Source organism: Pagrus pagrus, assembly GCF_965226575.1.
Source record: "Pagrus pagrus genome assembly, chromosome: 9".
Classification (NCBI taxonomy): Eukaryota; Metazoa; Chordata; class Actinopteri; order Spariformes; family Sparidae; genus Pagrus; species Pagrus pagrus.
In genome coordinates, this window is record NC_140193.1 from 31,105,846 (window position 1) to 31,132,606 (window position 26,761).

Consider the following 26,761-nt stretch of genomic DNA (forward strand, 5'->3'; position numbering starts at 1 on the left):
CTTAAAAGAAGAGTTTGAAGTGAAACTCAGCAGGTGAATGCTGATATACTGTGCACAATAAGCAATTTCAAGACCATTACTGGAAGTAAACAAATGTTTATTTGTCATATAGAACAATCGAGTATAAATAAGAACATTGTGTAGCAACAGAAATTTTACAAAAGAGAAATAATGTGACAGCTTCTTTTCATAAAATACTCGATAAATGCACCTCAAATGCAACAGATGTCCAATAAATACATATATGTCTTATTTTAGCCCATTATCTACAAAATAAAGTACTGTGCTGATAACATGAATAAGTAAATTTGACCTGGGAGGCAAGTGAAGCATACAGATAATATAATAACGTGCAAAACACTCTTTGTTTGAAGTCAGAATTGACTTGTTTGAATCCATAAAACAAGAACTAAGTAAACAACAGATCCCTGAACCTCCTGGCTCATCTACACAGCACAAACTTACTAACCGGCTCTAACTGAAGCCCCTTGCAAATTACCATTACTTGCAGCATACTATGCTACATGCTATATCAAAGAACTGGATAGGTGAAAGCAACAGTTTTAAGGCTTTCACTAAGTGCTACAAAACATTCGAGGACCTCATTCCATCTGAGCCACCTGCCTGCTGGAGGAAGGGGTAGGAAATACGTTAGACGTTAGTAACCATAGCCCTGGTGATAGCCGTCCTGGTAACCATGTTCGTATCCATGCTGATGGTAGCCATAGCCACCATACTCATCCTCAGGGCAGCGCATACCCAGTGACTGCTGGATGGCCATCTCCTGTCTGCGCAGCTGCATAGAGTCCACCAGGTCATAGATGATAGCCATGGACCACATGGGTGAGGGGTACCAGGACTTAACGTTGCCATCCTTCCCTACCAGCAGCATGGAGAAGTATTCTGGGCTGATCTGGAAGTAATTCCTCATGTCCTTCACCAGGGTGGCTGACAGCCCTTCACGTTCCACAGTAGCACTCCCTGGATGGAGCAGAGACGGAGTATTTAAGACAGATTTTTCTTTTTTCTTTTTTTTTTTACAGTGGTGAGAGTACAGCCATATTTTGTCAGCCCTTTCTGACTTATTTGACATTTACTGTACTGTCTACATGCTGAGCTCAATTGGCAAAAGCAGAAACCACTTCAGTCAACTGGCAACAGCTCTGGTTTCTACAGTCTTGCATAAGCCTGACTCCAATTTCTTATATCCCAGTAATGTTCATACCTGGTTTGATTGAGAGTTTTCTTGAGCAACATCTACCAGGTCATATGAAATGAAAGAAATAAGAGTCTCTTTCCTGAGTCTCCCTTCACAGCAGATGCGCACATGGCAGTCATAAGGTTATGGAGTGTCCTTGTTATATAACAATTCTTTGAGGTTCCTCTGGGGACATGGTGAAACATTAAGTGGACCTTTGTGATGTGATGGATTACTGATGAGTAGTGGGATACAGAAACAGTAGCTTGTACAGGGGATTTGTGGATTGGCTGGGATACTGGTTTTGCATAAGGAGACAAAATCTGTGGCAAGATTTTTGGGTTGTAGTGTGAGGAAACAGCTGTTTTTAAATAAAACAAGTCAGCTGAAAGTCAGTTTGTGGGCATGGCCCTAAAAATGAGGTACTTTGTGCCTAAACAGAAGTACTATATGCCTGTTAATGTGTTTGCTACACATGCTTGACCCACAGTCACATTAATTTTTTTATAAGAGAAAGTTCTTACCATTGATAGGATACAGTTCCAAGACTCCACCCATATCCAGCGGCTCTGTTCCGACCAACCTCAGGATGGCAATGTGCCTCAGACCTATGTCACCATGACAACAACAACCACAGTGACAACACACATCAGAGAGAAGCAAAATATCTTCCACTAAAAGTCAGACTGCAAACAAGGTCATTGTGTCTGTAATATGCTGACCACATGTTTTTTTATCCTTCTGCTTATCTGAGCTGATTTCACTGTGCTTGTTTATTATTCGAACCATCCTCAGCGCTGGTTTCTAGGTAAAGGGAGGAGAACGTGGTGGTCCAGAGAGCCCAGCCAAAAAGCTGTTTCCTCTGAAGCGAGAAAGCCCACATTAAACACAGGGGAACGCAGGCTTTACTTGGTGAGAGCCAAGTGCTGAATACCAGGATCAAACCTCTCAGGCCTTCAGCCCAGTCAGCAGGACAGGCCTTTGTCTGGGGCAGGGAGGGAGGGAGCAGCCCTGGGTGCCAACCCAGCCAAGAGCAACATATTAGGGGAAAAAGTGCTCACAGACCCTGGTGTGGGCCTGCTGATAAGCAAGACAAAGTTTTTCCTTCAGTCACCTCATGGAAAAAGAGTGTGCAGACATACTGATGTCACAAATGGGTACCGTTTTCTAATAAAGACACACTTACTGCATGAGGTGTAAGTAATTACTTATTTTAATGGTTAAAGCAAGGGTTGGTAAGTTATTCCAGAAGCATTTTGGTTATATTTGTAGAAAATCTCGTTATCATCACAACAGCAATCAATAAATTAAATGCTATGACAAATAAAAGGAAAAAATCAGTATCTGTAGCCTGTAATAAGCTCATCCAATCATCATATTTGGAACATATAAAAAGATTGGACAGGCTACCTGTCTGTCTACCATCGTACGAGCTTGTGGTATAAGAATGGCAGAAATAGTATGGCTTTTCAGTAGCTGGCTAACTCCGTATCCAAAGAACAAGTGAGCAGCAGCAGTGACACTCCGCCGCTAACTGAAGCACAAAGCACAAAGCACAAAGCACAAAGCACACAGCCCCTGAGCCTGCAGCAGCAGCATGTTCTTTTTTTCCAGTTGGATTTCAAAATTTTCCTTGCTCTTGCTGGTTTTAGAATGAAATTGTGTTATAGATCATTAACAAACCATCAAAAAGAAAACCTTTAAGGTTGCCAGGTTGCAAGAATACCTGCCACTGCTTTATCTGTTTGACCACTTACCTGTGAGAAAAGAGGGTTAGGGTATTATTTTAGGAAAGAGGCCTTTGGATATTCTTTAAAAATCACATAGCTCCTCTGACAATCTTGTTTTTGCTGACCTCCAGTGTTTCACTTGGGTGCGATTACAGGTGCAACAATGCACACTGCTCACCACACCCAAGAACCATTCACTCATCATGATGCTGGCTGTTGTAAGAGGTGACAGAGGTTTAACAGGGCAGTAGAAGACAGATTTTCAGCCTGGTGTTGTTAAAGACAGTCACTTACAATACTGTCAATGACTGCCAATTTAATGGTTTGATATTAAGACACAAGAAAAATGAAGAATCACTAAAAAAGGTCATGAGAAACCCATGACATTTATGGCTTTCTCTCTGTCTAAGTATGCAGTTGCAAATATTAATGAATTGTTGCCCTGGTCAAATGCTCCACTACTAGTCTAAAGACACAGCAAAAGCCCATCAGTTACAACCTATTAGCTCTTTACAAAGCATGCCATATCAGAAAGTGGTACTGATATTAGATCAGACTTATTCTTTCAGAGTGAAGGCAGTAAGTTGAAATTCATGTTAACATATAAACAAAATAGTAATACCTTAGGGCCCTTACAAACCAGGCCGATTTATCCTAACAAGGGTTTGTATAGCCACAGTCCTGAGTCTTCCACTTTCCCCTTTTGAATAAAAAATACTACAACAGACTACTGCCACCTGTGATATGAGTTATTTCCTCTCATGCAGTTGGCTGTCAGCTGTGTTCTTTGTGGTGTGTCCAAGTACAGCTTTTTGAGACACGGGCGTTGTGAGGCGATGTAACTGTCAGACTTTCTCAGCACTAGCTTTTGGCTGTTGGTTTCTTGTGTCCGGCGCCCTAGTGGTGAGCGTGGAGTGTGGTTTCTCCTTATTTTTCACCTCCGCATCTTCACCACTGTCGTACACAACTTTTCATCAGACATGCTCTTGCTCAGGCTATATTAGCAAGAGTGGTGGGAAAAAAAATGCTTCTTCATGTTAACAATTGTTTCTATATCCGCAGCCCTGTCGGCTGCAGTCTTTGCGGTGTGTTCAATTGCAGTTTTTTTGCCAAGACACAGCCAGACATGAGGCAACGCAACTGTCGCCTTTGTTGTCACTAGTTCTTTGAGGTCTGGTGTGTGTGTGGGGCCTAAGGCTGAAAAGTTTTAAAATCTAGTTGAATGTCTGGTCATTCAATCAAATCAAATGGCAGAAAGTACAAGAGTCAAAGTCAAAAATGTGACAAAAACATGTATGTTCCCGACCATCTTAAGCCTTTTGAGAGAGTGCCAAAGAAAGAGGTAAGAGGCAGGGCAAATTGTCAGAAATCTTGAATTGATATAAACAAGACTGGAACATGAGGTTCAAATAAGGGAGAAACTCCAGATGACAGCATCTATTTGGTTTTACTGAGAGTTCACTGTGGGCTATTTAAAGTTTACATCTATCTCACGTAAATCTGTCGGACACATCAGCTTGTTGAGATTTGCAAAGTTTAGATAAATCACTCTTTGCGATATACAGTAGTAACATTTAAGTAACTGGAAAAGTTGACTAACTGGCATGCTGAAAAGGCCAACGTCAGAGAGAAAAGAGCTTGTCAGCCTCAGACAGAAAACTTCTGTCATCCCTCTGTGCACATACATGCATGTACACACAAACACTCACAGTATGCACACACAAGTTTTACAATTTCTTCAGGTAGGTCTTTTCTAGGAGGTTAAGCATACTTTGTGCTCCAAACAATGTTCCTGCTACTCCAGCCAGAAACAAAGAGTGCTCAGTATGAGCCGAGCCACTCTTGCTGAATACACACAGAAAGTGTCATAATTTTGGCTTTGCATGTATGGTTTCCTGTTTTATTTTGCAATTTTGCTCTCATGTGTTGCTTTTCATTTCCTCCTATTGTGTCATTTTCCCTCCTGTTTTCTTGCTGTCCTCACCCGCTCTGCATCTCTTGGTCCGTTCATTCTGTTACATTTCGTGAAAAGGTGAGGACCCAAACGCAGAAACACACGGGAGGCAGGAAGGATTAAGAAACAAAAGGCAAGCTTTAATAACTAAAGCTGAAATAATCCAAAATCCAAGAAGTGCAAAATGTCTGAATAGTACAAACCAAGAGTAAAATACAAATCAAAAGCAAAGTTCAAACCAGTTATCACGAGAGCAAAGTAGAAACATAAAGCCAGGAACAAAAACCAGAAAACGTACCACGGGGAGACACTAGAAGACACTGGAAATAACACGGGTGAGAAACACAGGGTGGTAACACAGGAACGAACTGACCAAGAAGAGAGGTAGCACAAAGACTATACACACAGACTATAAGGAGGTAGATGCAGAGCAGGTGAGGGCAGCAAGAAAACAGGAAGGAAAATGACACAAGGGTTTACTCAAATCACACAAAATTATTTAAATTATTTGAATACGATGTGTTTTCCTGAGGTCCAATCACTTCAGTTTACAGAGAGGCTATAGGCCTACATGCTGCCTTCCTCCTGTTATTTCTTTGACCCCAGCCATGATGTGCAAGTCCTGTAAGTGAAGCTCTTAATATACGTAGTAATTGATTTAGTTTTAGAATTTGAAGGTAGCTCCTGTAGGGGGCAGCATGGGGATACAATACAGAGGTGATTTACAACGGCTCCAACCAGGACTATGACTCTGGGGCTGGCAGGATGGCATGAAGAGGTACAGGAGTGAGGGAGCTGAGCATCAACAGCAGGAGAAAAGAGTGTAGAGCCGCACACATTTTAACATCTTACTCTGTGAATTGAAGGCTTAGTTTGACCAAACCAGAGATGATTGTGGAAAGACAAACAGGCGGTTTTGGTGGGCTTAATTTAATCTATGACAAGTTTGAACAAAGTGTGTTTTACAATGAATTAACGGGGTAATTAAGCTCATATTAGCTCAGTTAAAGAGAGAAACTTGAGTTCAGATGGAGTAAGGTTGTATTTTTCTGTTTAGTAATGAAAATATGAAAAATATTTCTATTCTTGTCATTTTGTGAGTTTATTAGGTTTACTTGTTTGAGTAAGTAGAGACCTCTACATCACACAAACTATAGGGGTGATCAGACTATCACCTCTTGTGATACAAAGTGTTATTTAGAGATAGGATGGGCTGGGGCTAACTGGTTAGCATGCTAACTTCAGTAGATATCTCTGCAACACTGTACATAGAGTACATAGAGACACATCTGTCTATGGGTCTCTCAAAATAACTTCAGCCTACCCACACAGTTAAGAACCTAATAACTTGCATATGCATGTGGGTTTGTCCTTAGTGACGAACCCACAGAGAATTATCACTCAGTTTTCCAGTTCCTTTTCGCCCAGTGGAGATTTATAGCGTCTTTTAAGTCATTGTTTTGGTTTTTCAGGCTTTTACAATTTAAGTGTTTTGGACATAATGCTGTCATAGTCTCATTTTCAGCCTTTGCAGACAGCTGTTTTCTGTAGCAAAGCTCTAAAAACACAGCACCAAATGGCAGAAGGAGGCCATATTTGACTAGCTGGTGAACATAGTACAAAATTTAGCTAAAAAGCCGGATATTTCTCTCAGGAGTGCTTTATAAATCGTTAACTATTTGCCATATTGAATTCAAAGGTGTGAATTTAAACATTTTAATCATTTTATTCAATAGTTGAACATACTCATCTTAAAGGATAACTACCGTTTTTTACAACCTGGACCTTATTTCTAGCAAAATATATGATCATTTACTCACCCAGATAACTTTGGTGTCATTCGGCGTTGTTCGGACGAAATTAGATCCAGCGTAGCGCCGATATATCCATATAATGCGAGTAATGGGGCAGCGACACACAGCTTCTATATAACGCATTATCTGCCACGAAACTAGTTCATTTCACCAATATTTTGTCATGATACGCTAGTGCTATTCCCCTCTGAGTCCGGGCTTGTCCGTTATCAACATCCGGGGTCAAACTAGCAGTAGCAGCTACAGGTAAACAAGCCGGCTGTCGCGGGTGCGCGCGCAGCTCAGAGACGACATCTTCCAGGTCAGAGGTAGTAGGTCAACCTACAGACCCCGGATGTTGACAATAGACGAGCCCGGACTCAGAGGGGAATAGCACTAGCATATCATAACAAAATATTGGTGAAATGAACTAGTTTCGTGGCAGATAATGTGTTATATAGAGGCTGCGCTTCAGTGCCCCGTCACTCGCATTATATGGATATATCGGCGCTACGCTGGATCTAATTTCATCCGAACGACGCCAAATGACACCAAAGTTATCTGGGTGAGTAAATGACCATATATTTTGCTAGAAATAAGGTCCAGGTTGTAAAAAACGGTAGTTATCCTTTAATACATCTGCAAATGACATTCTCAGCATGACGAGATTACATTGAATTTTTTGGGTGAACTGCCCCTTTAATGTCCCCTTCCTGCCCTTAGGAAAGTGAGTTAACTGGCCAGTTACAAGTTAGTTTTGGAGTGACTCACCAAGATTGCAGGCCTGGCTGCTCAGGCCGTACAGCTGCTGCTGATAGGCCCACTCCTCGTCGCTGGGGGAGGAGATGATGAACAGACGACGTCTCCAACGGAACCTACAATCACAGAAAATTTTAGCCTGGATTTAAATGGCACTTTGCAGCAGTGAAAGCTCTGATCTAAGACAAGGAACTTTTGCTCATACAGTAACATATCCCCATACTATTACTGCCAGAGGGTGACAACCCTGAATTATGGTCAAAAACCTGCCAGATCTCAGCACTGATCAAGAGCTGAAATTCAGGTCTCCATGGTAACAAAAGACAGCCTGTCCGGTTGAGACATCTCAGGAAATATGTGATTGCAATGATTCAGCCTTGAGCAACAGCAGCGTTTATGCTATTTTTAATATCCGTGGAGCGCACACAAACAGACTGCTGCAATCTGCCAATGCTGCTTCTAAACAGTATAAATTGTGGTCCTGCTGATTATTGAGCAAAGCAACAGATGTTGGATGGGGATGGAAACAATCTGATGGGACCACCCAATAATTCTAACCACAATGGTTTTTATTAAAGTCAATTCCACTGAAGCAGAGACATTCATATACAGTATACCAGGTGGTTGGGAGGTGTTGTTATGACGGGATCTTTGCCAATTATCAACCAGCTTTGTATCACTACAGTGTTGGTAGTATATTCAAATGAACAATGGTTCACTCTCCATTCTGCCTGCAACCTGAGCACCCCACCCTTTGCCCAATGATATAAACCCCTCATCTGTCAGATTTTAAGGGGTGTTCAACTACACACCGCATTTCTGTGTGTGTGCAAAAACTCTCTACCTTGTACTGAGTGATGAGCTTCTCACCAAATTCCAATCACTGTCAAAACTAGGCAGTGCTAATAAACTATCAACCAAGATCCTGTCACTACACTGCCAGTTTCTCACCTAAAATGTTATCGCAGACATATTATAGTTTTGTTTAGCTGAAAGTTAGAGAAAGTTTGTGAACCAGAAGCGGCCGCCATATTATTCTTGTATTGTGAAAATGGAGGCTACAAAAAAAATCTGTTCAAACTGTAAAACAAGGCACCCCACCTCATGGTTCATCAATATGAACTGTGATCCTGTTCATTCTCTATTTCTCTCCTAAAACATTTTCACAAACAGATTTTAGGGGACAGTGTAGCTTTAAGATGATATTTTTTGTTACCAGCAATGCTGCAATATACCGTTTCCTGTTTCAAAATGGACTCCAAGCCAAACCCAGGCACCACCCAACTGGCAGTATGTTACCCATCATTGTTTTTGACTGTGGAGTGTTTATTGTCCAGTGTGGTGCAGTGCGTTCTGGTTGTTGTAGGTTATCAACCTTTTAAGCAAAAGGGAATACCGCAACCTTTTTTCTCTGATTTCTCTGGTCATCTAGCACCAATTTCAAAAATATTAAATCCTTCTACTGCATAGACAGCCCAGCTTTATGCAAGCTTTATGGAAGTTCCAAAATCTTGTGGAAAGTCTTCCCAGATAAGCAGGCTGTTACAGATCCACGTGGGTGTAATGTTTGGGTGTCCACATACTGTACTTTTAGTAATGCATTTAAAATAGTTTGAAACAACTTTACCTGGAGAGGAAGTTCTCCAAGGATCTGGGTTTATCCTCTTTCTTACAGACAACCCCATCCCTCTTCTGCTGCTCCATCTCTCGGATGCGGGAGGAGAAGGTGTCGATGTAGTCAAATACAGCCTTCATGGCGATGGGAACCTCATAGGATTGCTGACAAAAGAGCAAGAACCAGTTAAACTCTTCCAGAGGTTGATTCAAAATATGGTGAAGCCACAGGATAAATAAACCAATATGCTCATGCAAAAATTACAGAGGATATGAAAATAGAATTCCATTGCTTTAAACAACGGTGAAGCTGTTTCCAATAAAGTGATGAAGTGAAGTTTTGGACGGGCTTAGTAGATGTGGTGTGGCCTTGGCTACATCACACGTATTGTTCATAACTTCTGGGAAGAAGCACAAGGCATTTCAGTTAAACCTAACACAGTACTCCATTTAATTTGCAAGAATATACAACACATGCAAGTAAATGTAACAGAGCCACACACTCTCACACCTTCCTCGTGATATGCTGAATGTGCTGCACAGCTCGTTCTCACTCTTTCACACCTCTCTCCACTCTGCTGCCTCTGCCACTTTATGTCTCATGCCCACACCCACATCCTTGTATGTTAACAGACTTCCCTGTCTGTGCCTCTGTCAGCAGAGAGCTGAACACTGGCCTCTTTGATGAATCTGTCCAAAAACAGCCTGCTGATTTACCCTGGCATGCACACACACATACACACGGAGACGTTGGGCAAATGTCGTGTTGTATGAATTAAAACAGTGTTTTAGTGAAGGCAGCGTGTTTGCAGTACAGGACAAGTCAGTCCATATTCAAAGAGAAAGAGGAGATGAAAGTGTTGGGCAGATGGTAGTGAACCTGTAAACAGAGTGCAGACCAACAAACCAACAGCAGTGCTGTGAATGAAGGAAAAACCTCATTTAAGGGAACTAAGCAGTACAGCATGAAAAAGACTAACTATTTTAGAGGGAGTTTCTTTTTGTAACTGATAACGGTGCCAGAATGGAAGGCCAGAACTGAAACTTGCTATAATAGGGGCCACGGGCCAAAAGCAAAAACTTCTGTCTGCAGGCCTGCAAGTACTTACCTTGACTCTAATGTCGGTGTCGGTGAGGACCATATAGAAGTCCTCATATGTCATACTAAACTCTTTCCTCAGCTCTGTGATCAAATCCTGGTTCACCAGGTCCTCCTGACGAAGACCCTTCATAGGCTTGTCATTTTCTGGAGAAAAAACAGACAGTGGTAAGATACAGTGAGACAGTTTGCATTTGTCAATTCACACCATTTGTGTGGAATGAGGTGGAGGTAAATGAACAGGGTTTTTAAAAAATGTTTCATGTAAAGAAAATGCTTGCGCTACAGAGCATTTTCAGTAAATCCTGTGAAATATCATCACACAATAACTTGTGACATCTCAGCTCTTGCTTTGATATTTTTACTCCAAAGAAATTCAAGTGAAAAATGTAAATCTGACAAAGTCTTTATTCATGAGACAGTCAATTGTACAATCTGACAAATAAAAGCTCTTACATAAGCACAGATGTGATGGTTTCCCATTAGATTAACCATTTTAACACAAACACAATGTGAGTGTTCAGAACACATTGTGTCCAAAGCAAAATGTGTTTTCCATTGCTAAGATCAAAACAATGTTCCTCTGAAAAATGAGTGTGACATGACAGTGAAGTCGACTCAGAATGGAAACATGCAGAGTGAAACAGGGACACACTCCACAAAGAGCAGCTTTTATTGACTGATATCTGACAAGGTTGAATTCCTTAGAAATTTACTGTTGCTGGCGTTTATACAGGCTAAAGCAAAAGCCTTTAATCACCACTCCCTCCATGCACGTTTGCACAGCACACGAGCACACACATACACACACACAGACCACAGAACAGTGCTTTTGGGGCTGGTTCACCCACTCTGTGCTGTGTAATATGTATGAGCAATCAAACCAGGAAAATCCCAGCACATGCTGGAGACAGCAGACACAGACTGTACACGGCACGGAAATATACAACATACTAGAGCCCATCCTATAATATCACTTGGACCATTTTATCGGCTGATTTTGTGTATATATATATATATATATATATATACACACACACATATATATGTATGTATATATATATATATATATATATATATAACACATATATATTAAATTCCCAGCTAAGTTTACTGTCGTTTGGACAATAACGTTTATTGTTAAACTGTAAAACATCCTGCCTCCATTATGTATACATATATCTTTTTGGTAACACTTTATAATAATCATCATTTTTAAATGGCAAATTTAAAGTTAATTAAACGTTAGTTTATTGTTATTTCACTGTTAATGACATGCTTTATGAAACCATTTATTAAGCTATTGTAAAGGTTTCTAAACACCAGTTGTAATTTTATAATGGCCATCCAAGTAATGTTTTGATAAGACACTTGGGAATCATTGTTAGAAATAAAAATGTCTTTACTCCCTAATATTGGTGTCGGCATCAGCCCCTAGAAATGCAGTATCAGTCGGGCTCTTTAAAAAAATAAACCCAAATGTTCCACGTCGAACACATGCTGTTGACCAACCAAGCAACTGAAAACTCCAACACTATGAGGTCACCCTAAACTGAGGGAGGGGCAACACTGAAAGAACCAGTTGTTGTATACAGTACATAGACACACATAGTGATACACACACACTGAACTTCTAGCCGGTGAGTGGAACAAAACTGTAATCGAGTTCTATCATGGGTGGGGGCAAGTGACGTCAGCTCTGTACTTTTTTCGGCATTCCATCTGGAAAAAACCTTGTTGTCATGTGGAGTGACAGACTCACAAACTTTTACAAAGTGGGTTTGCATGTCTGGATGTTAACACACACGCGGGTTTGAGACTATAAAATGTCTCAAAATATAACTGGCTGCCAAGCACAAATGACACAGCACAGCTCATAAAAACAGCAGTGTCCGTTCCTTTTGAACAAGTAGTAAGTAGTTTAAAGCTGTTATAAGTGTGTGTAAATAAGCGTGTGTGTGTGTGTGTGTGCGTGTGTGTGTGTGTGTGTGTCACTGTCAGCTACACATCAGCTCTACAGGGGGAAGTCTTGTTTAGGATGATACACATGGAAGGTATGTATTCAGTGGTCCCCCCTCCTCCTCTGGTACATGTGATACAGACCCTTGAACTGCTGACCTCACTTGTTAGAGGAAGATCCATAATCCACTCTCATCACTCAATATACAGCAAAAGTGTAACATTTCAAAGTGATATAAAAATACACCACAGGGTTACATGCACATTAACGTCAGAGTACAGAAGCCAGGATCTTAGGAGTCAGCTCTGTCTACTATCACCTGCACAGAGGAGTACACAATACTGTGGCTTTGGCAGAGTCCGTGAACATTCTGAATGTTATACTTGGAGCAGAGATCGCTGCTGAAAGCCTCTACTTTGACATCATGCAAAGAAGGTAAAACAAGGACAGGGCAGCAGACGTGGCAGGAGACACCTCTCTTGGCCTCCCTCTTAGTATGGAGCACTTTCACACAGTAAATTTTCCCTGAACTGCTGTAGCTTCAATTACAATGACGTTCTCAAGCCACTGACTACTACTGAGTCTTAAGATTGTAGTTTTTAAATATAAATCTGCTATGTTGAGGAAATATTTTTAAACATACAGTAACTGGATCAATTTTAAAGAAGTCAATTATAATATTTTGAAATAGGGAAGATCACATACATTGAATAACTAGCATTGTTTTACAATGAAGGAAGATGACAGAATACTTGATGCTGTTTACTTTAGTATTTGGAGGGTAGCAGGGGAGAGCAGCGTAGACAATACTGTGGTAAAGACTACAACTAAGAAAAAAATGGGAAGTCTCATGGAGACAATAGAAAACTATATGTCTTTGCCAAATTTAGGAGCTACTAGATGCTATCTGGTAGAGTTGGGCAATATGGCCTTAAAATAATAAAGTAATATTTTACATTTTGTATTGATACACAATATACATCTCAATATTTTGAAATCTCCCCAAAAGCACTTCATAATGGTAGGACTGAGAGGCAAAATCCAATAACACAGTATTTTTGACCAAATACCTTAAACCGATATGCAACAATATTGTAGGTATGACTACTGGTACTGTCACAGAAATGAACATAATGAGATTTTTGTTAAATGATCATCAGTAATGTGGATATGATGACTAAATGGGTAAAGACAAGTATTAGAACACGTAGAACAGTCTGGTATGTTCTGAAAATGACATCACTACTGAGATGCAGCCTTTAAAGATATAATATGTAGGAATCCTGCATTAAAATGTCTTTATAGTGAGCAGACCTTTCTTATATATCTTGATGAATTGTGTATGTAAATTATCCCAAATGTTTCCAATAATGTTCAAACTCAGAGAAAGCCACAAGTTTTCTTTGGACGGCTGTCGCTATAACTTCAAGGAGAGAGTCAGAGAGGAAGGAAGTCGGCGAACAAGACTAAACATAACGTAAATAAAATCTAAGCTCGTTTATAAACATTTTTGAGCCTGAGTCACATCACATAGATTTTCATCAGCAATGGTGGTTGTTTACCAACATAGAGAGAAACTCCCATGTCCCCATGCTGCTGACGTCTTGCTGTTTGTTATGACTGGGAGACCCCTAGTGGCAGAAATTAAATACTGTGTTTAAAACCAGGACTAAGCACTAATGGTAACATCAGAATCGAAGATGATACATGGTCCCATTTCACGATCACCCACCCTATTCATTAGCACAAAGAGAGCTGCCATTTCATGATAAATTGCCATATTTTGATACTTTTTTCTGAGTTTCAGTTTAGAATGTTTATGACTTCTGCAGACTGAGGAGAGCAAAGCGCAGTAGAGTGCTCACAATATCAAATGACAGACGAGTGCATGACTCAGCAACTGCAAAGAGCACTGACAGTCTAGCGAAGGATGCAGTTGCCTGACCAGATGGAAGGGTTTGATGGGTTAAACGCTGATGTCTGAGAGAACTGACAATCATCAACTGCAATGTGAGAAGTGAAACTGTGTGGGAGTTACTTACCCAGCTGGTAGTGGTCAATTTTCATGGTGGAGTTGGTCAGGGAGCCAAAGATGGTGATGATGGAAACTTTCCTGATGGCCATTTCACACACAGACTCCAGGTACTCATCCCTCTGCTGAACATACATGCTGTTCTCCTCACTGGGGGACGTAATCAGCTGGAGGGAGAGAGAGAGCGAGGGCGGTTAGAGTGTCATGTATATGCAATGAAATACACACACGCACACACACACACACACACACACACACACACACAGATATACACAGAGGGCTGCAGAGGTGGTGTTTACATTAACCTGCAGCGGAGGATGGGACATATTTTCCCAGCCTGCCCACAGCACTGCTGTGATAAGAATCTGTGCTGGCTGCAAAACAGAGACACACAGTCTGTTAGCACACAGCTGTGCAGCCTGTCAAATAGCTAGCGGATGGCTGCTCCACATACTTTATGCCTGTTTATATTACATACCACTACAGTACATACAGCAATTGCATTAGAAAGAGGGGAAACAAGTGAATAATTTGCTGCCCCAAAGCACAGAAGTGTTTACTAGCTTGTTGACTGGACGCTGGATTTCTTATCCAGATGTTGAGATTCTTTGGCTTTTATGCTACTCTTTTATTCCAGTAATCTGTTTTGGAAAACAAACTCCTTCTGATTGGGGTTTAACATACTGTAGATCATCTCAACCGGCTCTACATTCCCTAATGTTTAGTGATGGAGTCAAGCTACACAACTCATTTTGGCTGAAGACGGTCAAAAACTCTGAAGCCAGTCAAAGGGAGTGAAAGCAAACCAGTTCAGCATTCGCTTTAATGGTTTTGCCAGACGATTCTGTTGCATCACTGCTCTGATTATCTCGTTTACTTTTCTTCCGGTCTCTTACTGTGAAAAGATAATTTAATGTTAACAACACATAATTTGGCATTGGAGACTTCTATAGGTGTACACAGTCATAGTAGTAGTGCATTAAAGTTCCAGTCACTGCTCATGTAGAAACTCAATCAATGCTGAAAATACACCAGAAATAGGTTGACATTTTGGTAAAATTGCTTTCTTCCTGAGAGTTCGATGAGAAATACTTCTCATGTCTGTATGGGAAATATGAAACTTCAGCCAGCAGCCTGTTAGCAAGTTAGCATAAAGACTGGAAGCAGTGGGAACAACCAGAAATGTTAGAGCTTACAGTGTAACTCCAGTGGAGTGCCATCCACCGGACTTTTGTATAGTCTCCACTGGTTGCCAGCTTGCTGCTGGCTGTAGCCTTATAATGAACCCAATGATAAGAAAGTGCTATCTGTCCACTCATCTACCTCTCAGTAAGAAAGCAAATTTAAAACCTGATCAAAGTATTGTTATTGTTGTAGAACTGTTTTGTGTATGTACTAGGAGTTGGTAGATAACAGTTTGACAGTGCTACTGTATCTGAGCACTAATATTTCCCTCTGACTGAATCCTAAAACAGGAGATTTGCCAGGAGAGAGTGGTAGTGAGTCTGTTATGAACTGTGAGTTATGACATGCTCTCACCAGCAGCCGCCTCCTGTTCTCAAAGTAATCCAGGAAGGAGGCCAGAGACCCCTTTGGAGGGGGCGTTGGCTTCTTAGTGGGCTTTGGGTAGTCATCTTTTTCAGGGTACTTTAACAGCTTCTTTCCATTTTTCTTTCCACCAATCTTCCCCTCTTTCCCTGCTTTCCCTCCTCTCCTCTCTGCTTTCTTGGCAGCCTTGTCGCTCTTTTTCTTCTTCTTATCAAGCTTATCGTGCTTGCCCTTGACCTTCTTGGTAGGACTGATGTCAGTGAAGGTTTCTGTCTCCTCAGGATCACTGACTGTTGGCTTGCTGGGTTCATACCTGTCCTCGTACTCATTAGTCAAAACCTGCACAGATAAATACATGTTGTTTACTGATTACATTTTTCACAAAATGTGTATATTACACAGTTAGTTTACTCGTTAGAAAATGATAATACCCAGTTCACAAGAATATTAAAGGAAAAATGTACCAAAAGTGAAAATTCAGTCATTATCTACAGTACTCACTCCCATGCAGATGAAAAGTCGGGTTAAGTTTTTTAGTCCACAAAACTTTTCTGGAGCTTCACAGCGAAACAGTTTTGCAGCATTCTGCTAAACAACTGATATAGGTGGGGACTTGTTTTAAAATGTAACCAAACTTACAGAAAAACATGAAATGGCTCCGTACAGTTTGTCCCGTGTAATCCAAGTCTCTAGCAGCCTCAAGATCCCAAATTGATTTGAAAAGACTTTATTTGCACCCTTGACGTGCGGTTGAGCTTGGGCACCCACTTCAGACAGGATGCACACACACGCTTTAAACTTAGCAGCTGCAGTGAAGATTTCAGGTTAAAAAATAAACAGAAATGTAAATGGTGTAAATAACATCTGTTCTAATCAATCTGGGATCACAGGGCCTCAGGAGACTTCGAATAAGATGATGAGCTGCAAGAGGCCATTTCCTTTTTTTTCTCCATTATTTTATTGTATTAAATTAAATCTCCAGCAACTTCAGTTGCTTACAATAATTATTTGTGGACTAGAAAACTTCATCTGACTTACCATCAGCATGTGCATGAGTAAATGACAACATTTTCAGTTTTGGGTGAACAGTTCCTTTAAGCTGTTGTTCCAGTTTCAAGGCCCAGTTTTCATAAATCTTTTCTGCCAAAATAAATCTCCTTGTACACACAAAAGCACCTTTCCAAAACCATATAAACCATGTCTGGGAAATGTATGATGACCCCTAAAGTGACATTTCAGTAGCAAAAATGTCACAGATTCAAAAGGAATCAACAGGATGATCATTTGCATATAGCTCACCGTTATAAGTGCTCATAGTACTAATGTTTTTCACAAGTTTAGTAGCCTGTATTCAGATTCTCGTGCGATTTTTAAAACCAAATACAGTAGATTTTGCAGTCAATAAACATATATGCAGCTAAATTTTATTGAATCACCTTCTCTCCCCCGTTCTTCTTCCTGGTGGGTTTGATCCTGGAAGGCTTATGTGTGGCAGGTACCAGCTTGCGGCTGTGTGGATCTCTGTTGTCTTTGTCAGTGCGGTTATCTCCAGCTGGAGTGGTTTTAGCTGGGTACCTCTCCCTATCTCTGCGGTTGTAGTAGTAAGGATCAACAGTTGTTCTGGGGGCTGGGAGCCACAGGGCTGTGGTGTGGGCTCTGGTTGGTCTCTGGGTAGTGGTGGTGGTGGTGGTGGGGCGTTTTGTGGTGGTAGTGGTGGTTCTTCTGGTGGTGGTAGTGGTGGGTTTGGTGGTTGTTGTTGTCGCTCTGGTTGTAGTGGTGGTAGTGGTGGGCCGGGTTGTAGTTGTTGTGGTGGCCACAGTAGTTGTTGTGGTGGTGGTTGTGGCAAGTGTGGTTGTTGTCATGGGCTTTCTTAATATCTTCTTCCCTGGTTTTCTTTCGACTGGTGTATCTACTGCTCCACAAACAGATAATAGATAAAAGATTTCCTTCAAATACTTTCTATATTGTGAGTAAGTACCTTGAAATAGTACATTTCTTCAATAATATTAAATTAGTCCATCAAAGTTTGACTTCAATTATTTTTTCAAAATGCATTCTAGTGTGAAAATGTTCTATTATTTTGAAATGACCCTTTTCAGGTATTGCCAGATGACATGCTTAACCCCTGCAGACTTAACTTATACACAACAACTTCTGCTAAAACATTTGAGGTAACACTTCACTTTACAGGTCCAGAAATGACATGGTATGTAGGTGGTTACCAAGCAACATATTGGAAATGTATTTGAAAGAACCAAAATGATAACAATAATTACCTGAAAATGTATTGAAAATTACCCCAGCATGATTCATTAATAATATTCAGCTTTTTTTTTTTCAAAAATCAGTTAATTGATAGCTGCTCATTTCTTCAATAGGCCTTCCTTTCTGGAAAACTTCCAACTGAACATGTCATTGGCCACTAAACCGATGTGAGGTGTTTCAGCTTGATTTCCAACTAGTTTCTGCCCAAAGGTCAGGTCAGTACATTGAAACACATTTTTGAAGTTAACAAGTTTTAGAAGTTAATGTATTAAAGCAATTACAGGCTATTTATTAACTGCTTTTGAAAATGTCAGACTATTATTATTAAATCATGTTGGAGTAATTTTCTAAACATTTTAATGTAATTATTGTGGAAATTTCAAGTATGTTGCGTGGTAATTACCACCTACTTACCATGACATTTGATGTGTGTTACCACAATTGTTTTTAAGTTTTTGTTAGTATCACATCTTCTCCTGAGTTGATATCTACCTGTGCAGGTAGCTTTTATGAGTCTGTGAATAAAATGTCCGCAGTAACCCTTTTTTCTATGAACAATGTCCCCTCAATCTTTGATAATCCACAAAATGCACTGATTTCATTTGAACTATTTTCTTCAGATGATATAGCCCCAATATAAACAGTGGTCAGAATGTTTTGTGGATAACGTTGAGTGTGGAGGAAACACTCGTCTATCTGGAGAGAGATGTTGAAATTGTTAAATGTGAAGACTGAGTGCTGTGAGAACCACAAACAAAAGTTCATTCACCACCATTCTGTGGTAGCGGAGGCAGAAGTCCACTGATCTTTTTATAAATACAAATCTTGTTACATGAAACCAAATCTAGAGATTAGCACGAGAGACAGAAAATGTGTTTCATTTTTTGTCATTTGAACTGTCCCTTTAAATATATGGCAATTAAGAACCCCCTAAAAGGTGTGACCCGTGGCTCCCCCTCCTGTGATCACTGTAAAAGAGTATGATTTATCAACATAATTACCTGTGAGTGTGCCCTCCTCCACTTGGCCCTCCACACCTGCTCCTTTACACTTCTGGACAAAACCTTTCTGTCTGAGCTTCTCCAGCTTCCTCATGGGTGACTGGTCGATCACCTCGTACATGGCCTCCAGCCTCACAGGGTAGGGGTACCTCTCCTCCACCTGCAGGGTCTTCTTCAGCAGCACCATCCCAAACTTACCTGTCAGATTTGGATACAAACAGTGTCAGGTATTCTGATGAGCTGAGTGTGAGGTGTGTGCTGCCTCAGACATGATTTCTGGTGAAGTTCCCTTGAGAAGAGATATCATTAACCACCTTCATTTAACTTGATCTAGGCCTGAGCTGCTTTCGAGAAAGTAAATTATGAAGTCATAACTCCAAATAAAATCTCAAACATGCACAAACTCCCTCAGGACCCAAACACATTCTTGCCTTTCTCCAGTTTTAGGAAGCTCATGAGTCTGGGGATGAGGGCTGTGTCCAGCGGCTCCTCCATCACCTTCCCCTCAGTGGTGATCCTCCTCACCTTGCCCCCCATCTCCCCCTCCTGATGAAACATGACAATCTGGTGGACATGTCTCTCGGCCAGCTCGCAGTAAACATCTGTTTTCAGTAGGGACATCATCAGTCGGTAATAGCCATCCGAATCATGTGGCGCTGAGATCACCAGGACGCGATTCTTCCCTGCGAAACTAGCCAGCAGATTTGGTGACCCGGCGCTGCTGGGCATCCGGGTGACCCTGGCTCTCGCTCCTGGTGTGCCCTCATCTTGCAGCATGGCCGGCTGACGGGGCAAGCCGATCTGCCCGGTCCCCCCTCTCCTTGGCACTAGACCCTGACCTTCTGCTCTCTTGCCCTGCACAGAACCTGTCCTGGCGGAAGCTGGCACACCCTCATCAGCCTGCGCATCTCCACCATTCCTGGAGCTGTGCACCGAGATTGCTGAACCAAACCCAGGACGCACACCTCCGACGAAGCGCTCTTTGTCGGTTGCGCCCGACTGGACACGTCCGAGTCTTGCGCGTCTGTGAAGTGACCGTTTGAGGTGAGTCTGTTTGTCGGCTTCACCTGACCATGTTAGCAGACATATCAGAGCTAAACCGAGTATAAAAGCCCTCCGCATTCTGGCGAGATGTCAGATAAAGTAGCCTAACACTCACTGAGGGAAAGATATAGATCCAGTGGTGGAGCCGCGATCCTGGCGCGCCTTTAGTGCATCTGTGGTTGTTTATCAGTTAATTTAAATTAGAGACAGACAGTGTGCAGGGTCGGCACATAATAGTCTGCCAGCAATGTGTTTCAGAGCATGCCTTCTGCCCAGGAAATCCACTTCACTGTCTGCTCTTTATGTGACAGACGAGGCGAACAATAAGAGAAGAGACTGGTGGTGCGTAAACAGTTACATCCACAACTTCATCCCAGCAACACTTCCGTTTTCAAGTAGTATAATCCCGGATCAGGAGTTAAGACCATCTCTTATACAGACAGTTAGAAGTTTTTCGGCGAAAAGTCTTTGGACCGCGTCACGTCTCTAAACACTCTCTTACGTTTACATCCTAATAAGTTAACCTCTCCACATGATCTTCAGGCATAGTTCATTTCCATCAAACTGTGAGACGGTCTTCTGGGCGCAGGAAGGAGGAATCTGAGACAAAATGCAAGGAACCTGCGCGGGCTCTGTGCTTCTCCCCAGGTTCTCCTTGGCAAAACGGAGCTCTGGAGGCTTTCCCAGAAATGTCCACTTAAACCTCAGCCTCCGGACTCTTGGCGACGCAATGGCAGGACCTGCCCCGGGACTCTCGGTTGCCAGTTCAGTCTGCAACACCCATCTCAATAGAAATACATCTGTACCAAAGTTTCTGTCCCTGCGCTGGGATGGTTTTAGGTTTCACTGAAGCACAACGAATTTAGAAGCTGACTAAACGTAAATATGTCAGGAAAGTTAGACACGCTGCCCCCCTGCTGGACAGATTACCGGGAAGAGAAATGACCATAACCAGACTCAGTGTCAAGTTCCTCCTTTACAGCCAACAGAGAAACGCCCCCAAGTCTCGCTCCTATCCTCCATGGTTCTCTCCAAGCGGACCGTTTTTTCCCATCCACCTCCAGAGAGCTACTCCTTATTTTGGAGCGCTGTGTCCACAAACAGATGATTTAGAGGGAAATGCAGTGCTGGTGTATATTTAAACTTAGAGGCTGACCATCCATTTACTGTTCTCCTAACTGTTTATAGTGAGGAAAAGGCACAACTGAATGTTGTCTTTACATGTTTATTGCCAAAATAATGTAATTGCAGTGACCCTCTTTGCTCTTGCTGACGGCCAAAATCAGACTCTTTCCATTTCCTCTAAGAAAGTTTCCCAGTTTGGCTTGTAATTAAGGCCTGAGTAAAGAAAAGTAAACCACTAGGTCTGAGCCACATCCACTCTCACTGCAAGGGCAAAACACTGTATAATATGAGCCACTGCTGCATCACGCTGTACAGCTGCTAGTTTATTTTAAACAAAGTCGGTTTCCACCTGTACAGAATCTGTTATTTTAATACAATAACCACATCATATACTGTCAGAGAAGTCTCATCACTTTTCTTCATTTCCCTCCTGTTTTCTCCCACAGTGCTGCAGGTGACATTTGTCAGTGGTGAGATGCAACACTGGATCTGAGGCATCTGGAAACAATAGATAAGATCAGTCCTGAGCAGCCTCTGGTAAAGTGATGCTAAAGAATAATCAAAAACAATTAAAAGCATCTGAACTGTGAACCAGCTATACACACACACACACACACACACACACACACACACACACACACAGACACCGCCTACTGAACTGACATCCTCTATGGAGGAAGAGGAAGAAGAAGAAGAAGAAGATTGCACACTGTGACGGTTGGTAGGTATTTTGCAGGACCCAAGATACAGACAACAGACTGGGGAAGGTTTAAAGGAACTTATTTACAAAAGGGTCAGGTAATAGTGCAGGTGATAAGCTGGCAGGAGCTGGGTGCAGGGAGGCTTCGTCAGCAGAGGGGTTACTTGATGTCGAGCTCGGGGGAGTGCTGGACAGGTGGGTCACTGGCTTGGTGGCAGAGCTGTGGCCTTCTGTGCTGAAGCACAGAGCGGAGCGCGGGTAGGCAGGCTCGGAGAGTAAGCGGGGAGGACTGAGACGAGTGGCAGAGGTGCGTAGGCTGGAGGCTGGTGGCTTGTGAGGCTGGAGCTCGAGGAGGATGTCCACACTGGAGAAGGCGAGGAGAGACAAGGTTAGGTTTGCAGGAGAGCAAAAACATAAATATTCTCTAGAGGCCTGAAGGTCTGATCTACCACGTAGTAGAGACGAAACAATCTGGCAACAAATGCAGAGTAGCCCAGAGCATTTAAGAGGGACTTGATGAGATTTGCTGCAGGTGTGTGAGACAGAAAACTCTAGCCTTCCAGGAAAGACACACCCAGCCTCCACGTCCCCTCTGAAACACACAGGCAAAAAGGAAATAACACCAAGCACAGAAAATTCACCTGAAAACTCCAAACCATGACAGTAACCACAATATCTCCAGACTCCCTTACAAATCAGGTGATTTAAGAGTTGTTGAGTGAGGAGAAACTGAACAAACTTTGAGAAACGGCTACAGCAAATTCTAAATCATTTGAGCCAGAGAGAACGCAACATTTCATAGACAGTGAACAATTTTTCAAATAAATGAAACAGTAACCAATATAGGCTACTTCTTTGTGACCAGAGGATAAAGTCCCCAGACTCCCTTAAAAAAAAAATCACTTTTGAGTTAGGAGTTAGGAGAAACTTTATAAGCTTTGTGAAACGCTATCAACAACACATTCGTAACTATTTGGGCCTTGTTGTAAATTTGACAAATGTAATAATTTTTTTTTTTTCCAAGATATTTCTTTGTGAAAAACGCCATGTCTGTTTGTCCCACTGATCTACATGTCAATTTGCATATAGAGCAGGGAAGTGAGATCCCATCACTGGAGAAGCATGTCGAGGTGCATGTTAATGCCAGGTGTGAACTGACGCCTTAAAGCGGTCCACAATTGAGTGGCTCACTCAGGACTTGTGTTAATACCACCTCTGAACTCCCTCATACTCTCTTTTGTCTCAAAACCTCCAGCAGGAACAAGACGGTGCCAGCTGTTTATTTACACCAACACACCAGGGAGTCAACACACAGTCAGCTAGGCTACCAGGCTGTGTCTAGAAAAAAAATTATCATGTACAGTTTATATCAGAGTCACATGTAGGTTTCCCAGAAAGTGAATCTACCATTAAACAGATGTGTTTTTGTATGATGGGAGCAGCAAAAGGGCCTCGAGCATCCTGTGCTCCTCCTGGTGTCAGCAGATATTAACAGTGTGATATTGCTCATGTGATTTCAACATTTTTGGGTTCAAGTCAACTAGAAGACAGAGGCTGTGCTCCTGCTATGGTGGGCTGAACAAGATGGGCTTGGATATGCTTGATCTGTCTCTTTATAGTAGCTTGTTGTGCTGTAAGCATCACACAGAGCACTGATTGCTACATGCGTTCTATTCTAAAGTCCACAGAGTCTCTATGGTTTACTCTGTAATTACATTCTGTGTGCAAAATCACTGCAGTCCTCTGCCCACTACACAGACTGTTCACTTCGCTCTGAATGAGCCAGAGTGTAAATCATTCCCAGGACTGCCAGCTGAACCTTGTATTTTACTTCCATCAGATCTTTATTACATTGAGACAAACCAGTAAAGTCACAGAAGTGGTGGTCCACATCATATGCAAGTACACACACATCAAACATGAGGGGAGCAGATGCGTAAGCCATAGCGGAAGATGCACCTCAAATGTTCTGCATGTGGTGTTCACATGTGCAACTGATACTGACCCATCGACCCCAACATCCAGCATCCAGCAGAGCTGATAAATAAAGTGTTCATTCATTTTGTGAAGTTCACAACATGATTTTTTTTACTAAGCAGGTCACAGGACATGATAGGTGTGGCACATACTGTATATCAGATCTGTGTCTCTATAGCAGCCTTCCTTTTGTATCCACAATGTCTGTTTGTCTCTGTAACAGAAACGCTTTAAAACTTGGTTTTGAGTATGTGTTAACACTGGAAAATGTACAACTATGTTTAGTGGATGCTATTGTCCCACAAAGCACAAAGGAGTGGTGGAGATACTCACAGATGGAAAAAATTTAAAGAAACTGCAAAAGGTGGTGAGACCTTGGAAAACCAACAGCACAGTAGGAACTCTGGGAAATCAGCTTGTTGTTTCTGTAAAGTTAAACTGGTAGTACCTTTTAAAACTGCAGTTTGATTGACTACTAAGTGTAAATCTATTCCAGTAATTTAACTTTATGTACTGAATGCACTTTATGTACTGAACTTTTATGGTATCAGTATGCAATATGGATCTGGGCACAGCTCAGGATTGAGTTTTGGCTCTCCTGTACCACCCCTTTTCTGTTAAAATCAAACTCTTTACAACGTCTGATGTCCTAAACCCATCTGTGTATCACATGTGCTGTTCAAAGGGTTTCTTATTGAGAATGATATGTCTGAAACTTCACTGACATCTTGAGTTCTTTCTGGGATTTAGAGCCCAAAGGTGCCAATAATTCTTATATGCCTCACAAAACAGTTAGTGGGGTGTGGATGAATGGCAGCCCGCTACATCCATGATTCTGAGATGGTCTGGGTTCAGTGGATAGCTAACCCTATCTTGGAGTCTCACCCCACCCTAATTTTAATCAAAATGTTGATTTGTCATTAACTTGACAGCGTTACAGACACACCATAGAGTATTTTCAAGTATCTTAGTTCAACGGGGCTCCCCAGTAGCTCAATTGGTAGAGCATGTTTCCCATGTAGAAAGACTCGGCCTTCGCCGCAGCTGCCCAGGGCTCAAGTCCGACCTGCGGCCCCTTGCTGCGTGTCATCCCCCCTCTCTCTCATCCCAATTTCCTGTCATCTCTGTAAGCTGTCCTATAAATAAAGCCATGAAAAGGCCAAAAAGTACATTTAAGTATATATGTACTGTATGTTTCTGTATTCTTGAGGTGTCAGTAGAAAACATCAGCCATTCAAGTCATTTCAAGGATAGAAGAAATCCTGCTCATCTCACAATTTGATATTGAGAAATTTGGACATATCTTGTACATCAAGTTTGCTACAGACCAACCTGCTAGAAATAGGGGACTCTGTTTGGAAACATTGTCCCACTCCACAGTAACATCCTGACCCTAATGAATTTTTGTTGACGCAGCACATCCAGTCTAGGGCTGCATTCATAAACACGATGACCTCTGACCCTGCCCCTTGACTTTTGAACTCTCCTTCTGTTTTATCAGCCCGCTGACAGGTCAGTGAGAGAGTAACCTGTCACATGTTACGCACATACACATTTATGTGACACATGAGTGCGCACAGACAAACCTGTCTAGATTTTAAATAAGAGGAATTCCTTATGATGTAAAATGATGGAGTGGGCTGGCCTATGAGAAACCAAAAACCATGAAGACAAAAGTAGATTACTGCTTTTATTGGCTCCCACATCACATAAACCCCTCATCCTAAGCGAAAGTCCATGTTCATATGGTGAACATTTTCCTCTGACATCACGCTCTGGGAGGGAAGCGCAAATGTCGTAACATTGTGTTCCAAGTTGTAAGTTGTATAAATATAGGGAATCTGACAAATCATTTCACAGCGTCTCAATTCAAGGTTCGAGATGATTTATTTGTCATTATACAAGACAGGGTTGCATAACAAAATTAGAGTTAATAACTCCTTCATGCTACATAAACATAGAAGATATATTGTCATTCATATACATATATGCATAAACAGGTAGTGCATTTTCTTCATTTGCGTTTGAGTACATGTAAACAGCAGCAACAAGCGCTGAGTTTGAAAGAGAAACTGAAGTTAAAGATATTAAAAACCATTGTCACTGGTTTCTGTGTGGTCTGAGCCTCGTCAGCTGTCTGAAAGATCTGCTGCTCTAAACTCAAAACCTTTCTTCTCCAATGCTGATGAATGTATTGTCATAGGTAATACTTGTTTTGCAACAAAGCTGAAAAAAATAGCATGTTAACATCTTATGGCTGTAATGAGGGGTCTATCATTTGCTGTATGCCATTCGGTTTACTTAGAACACTTCAATATATATCTAAGGTATTCAAAGCATGTACTGTGTTATCACTCCTATATCTATTAGCATAAAGTATCAGCATTGATCAGTCTTTTGGTATATGATCACTTCAAACAGGCTTACTGCATATCATTATGAAAGACACACAATGAAAAGCATAGGTAGTACTTGTTTTAGCAACAAAGCCAAAAAAAATAACAGTTAAATAACAAAACCGTTGCCATAGCAACTCATGATCAGCAAATGAGAAGACAACTGATATCGAAAATCTGGAGGGCTATCAGGCCGTATTTCAAGGTATAACAACATATTTGGTAAACTATTAGTCTTATACGATCCATTAGGAAATACGTAAATTCATTTTAAAATATTAACACACATCTTGGACACATTTATTTAAACCTGAAAGTAAAACACACAATGTAATCAAATGGTAATGTTAGCTAGGACATGGTTGAATGCTAACATTAACTAATGGGTTATCAAATATGTTGTTTTACCTTGAAGTATGTCCAGATGGCCCTCTAGATTTTCATCTTTTCAGTGACAGGTGGTAAAATTCTAACAATTTGTCAGATTCTCTACCTTATTACAACTTCTAACCTGGAACACAACAGCATAACATTACCCCAGCAGTTGGGCTTCCCACCCTGTGAGG

The 26,761-nt window shown here is 41.5% G+C and overlaps 1 protein-coding gene and 1 long non-coding RNA gene across 2 annotated transcripts; both read right to left on the bottom strand.

Annotated features, from left to right (window-relative positions):
- Window positions 1–80: 80 nt before the first annotated feature.
- ccdc80 (coiled-coil domain containing 80) lies at window positions 81–20,930 on the bottom strand. The gene is made up of 10 exons (XM_084363074.1): window positions 19,385–20,930; window positions 18,954–19,151; window positions 17,124–17,599; window positions 15,679–16,026; window positions 14,150–14,306; window positions 10,158–10,294; window positions 9,062–9,213; window positions 7,447–7,550; window positions 1,723–1,806; window positions 81–981 (listed from the first exon to the last, which is right to left on the bottom strand). The coding sequence occupies exons 1-10, from the start codon at window positions 20,073–20,075 to the stop codon at window positions 659–661; spliced, it is 2,670 nt and encodes an 889-aa protein (XP_084219200.1). The 5' UTR covers window positions 20,076–20,930; the 3' UTR covers window positions 81–658.
- A 474-nt stretch (window positions 20,931–21,404) lies between these two features.
- LOC311262547 lies at window positions 21,405–21,995 on the bottom strand. The gene is made up of 2 exons (XR_014623270.1): window positions 21,910–21,995; window positions 21,405–21,620 (listed from the first exon to the last, which is right to left on the bottom strand). It is a non-coding gene; the product is annotated as an uncharacterized lncRNA (long non-coding RNA).
- Between the last annotated feature and the right edge of the window lie 4,766 nt (window positions 21,996–26,761).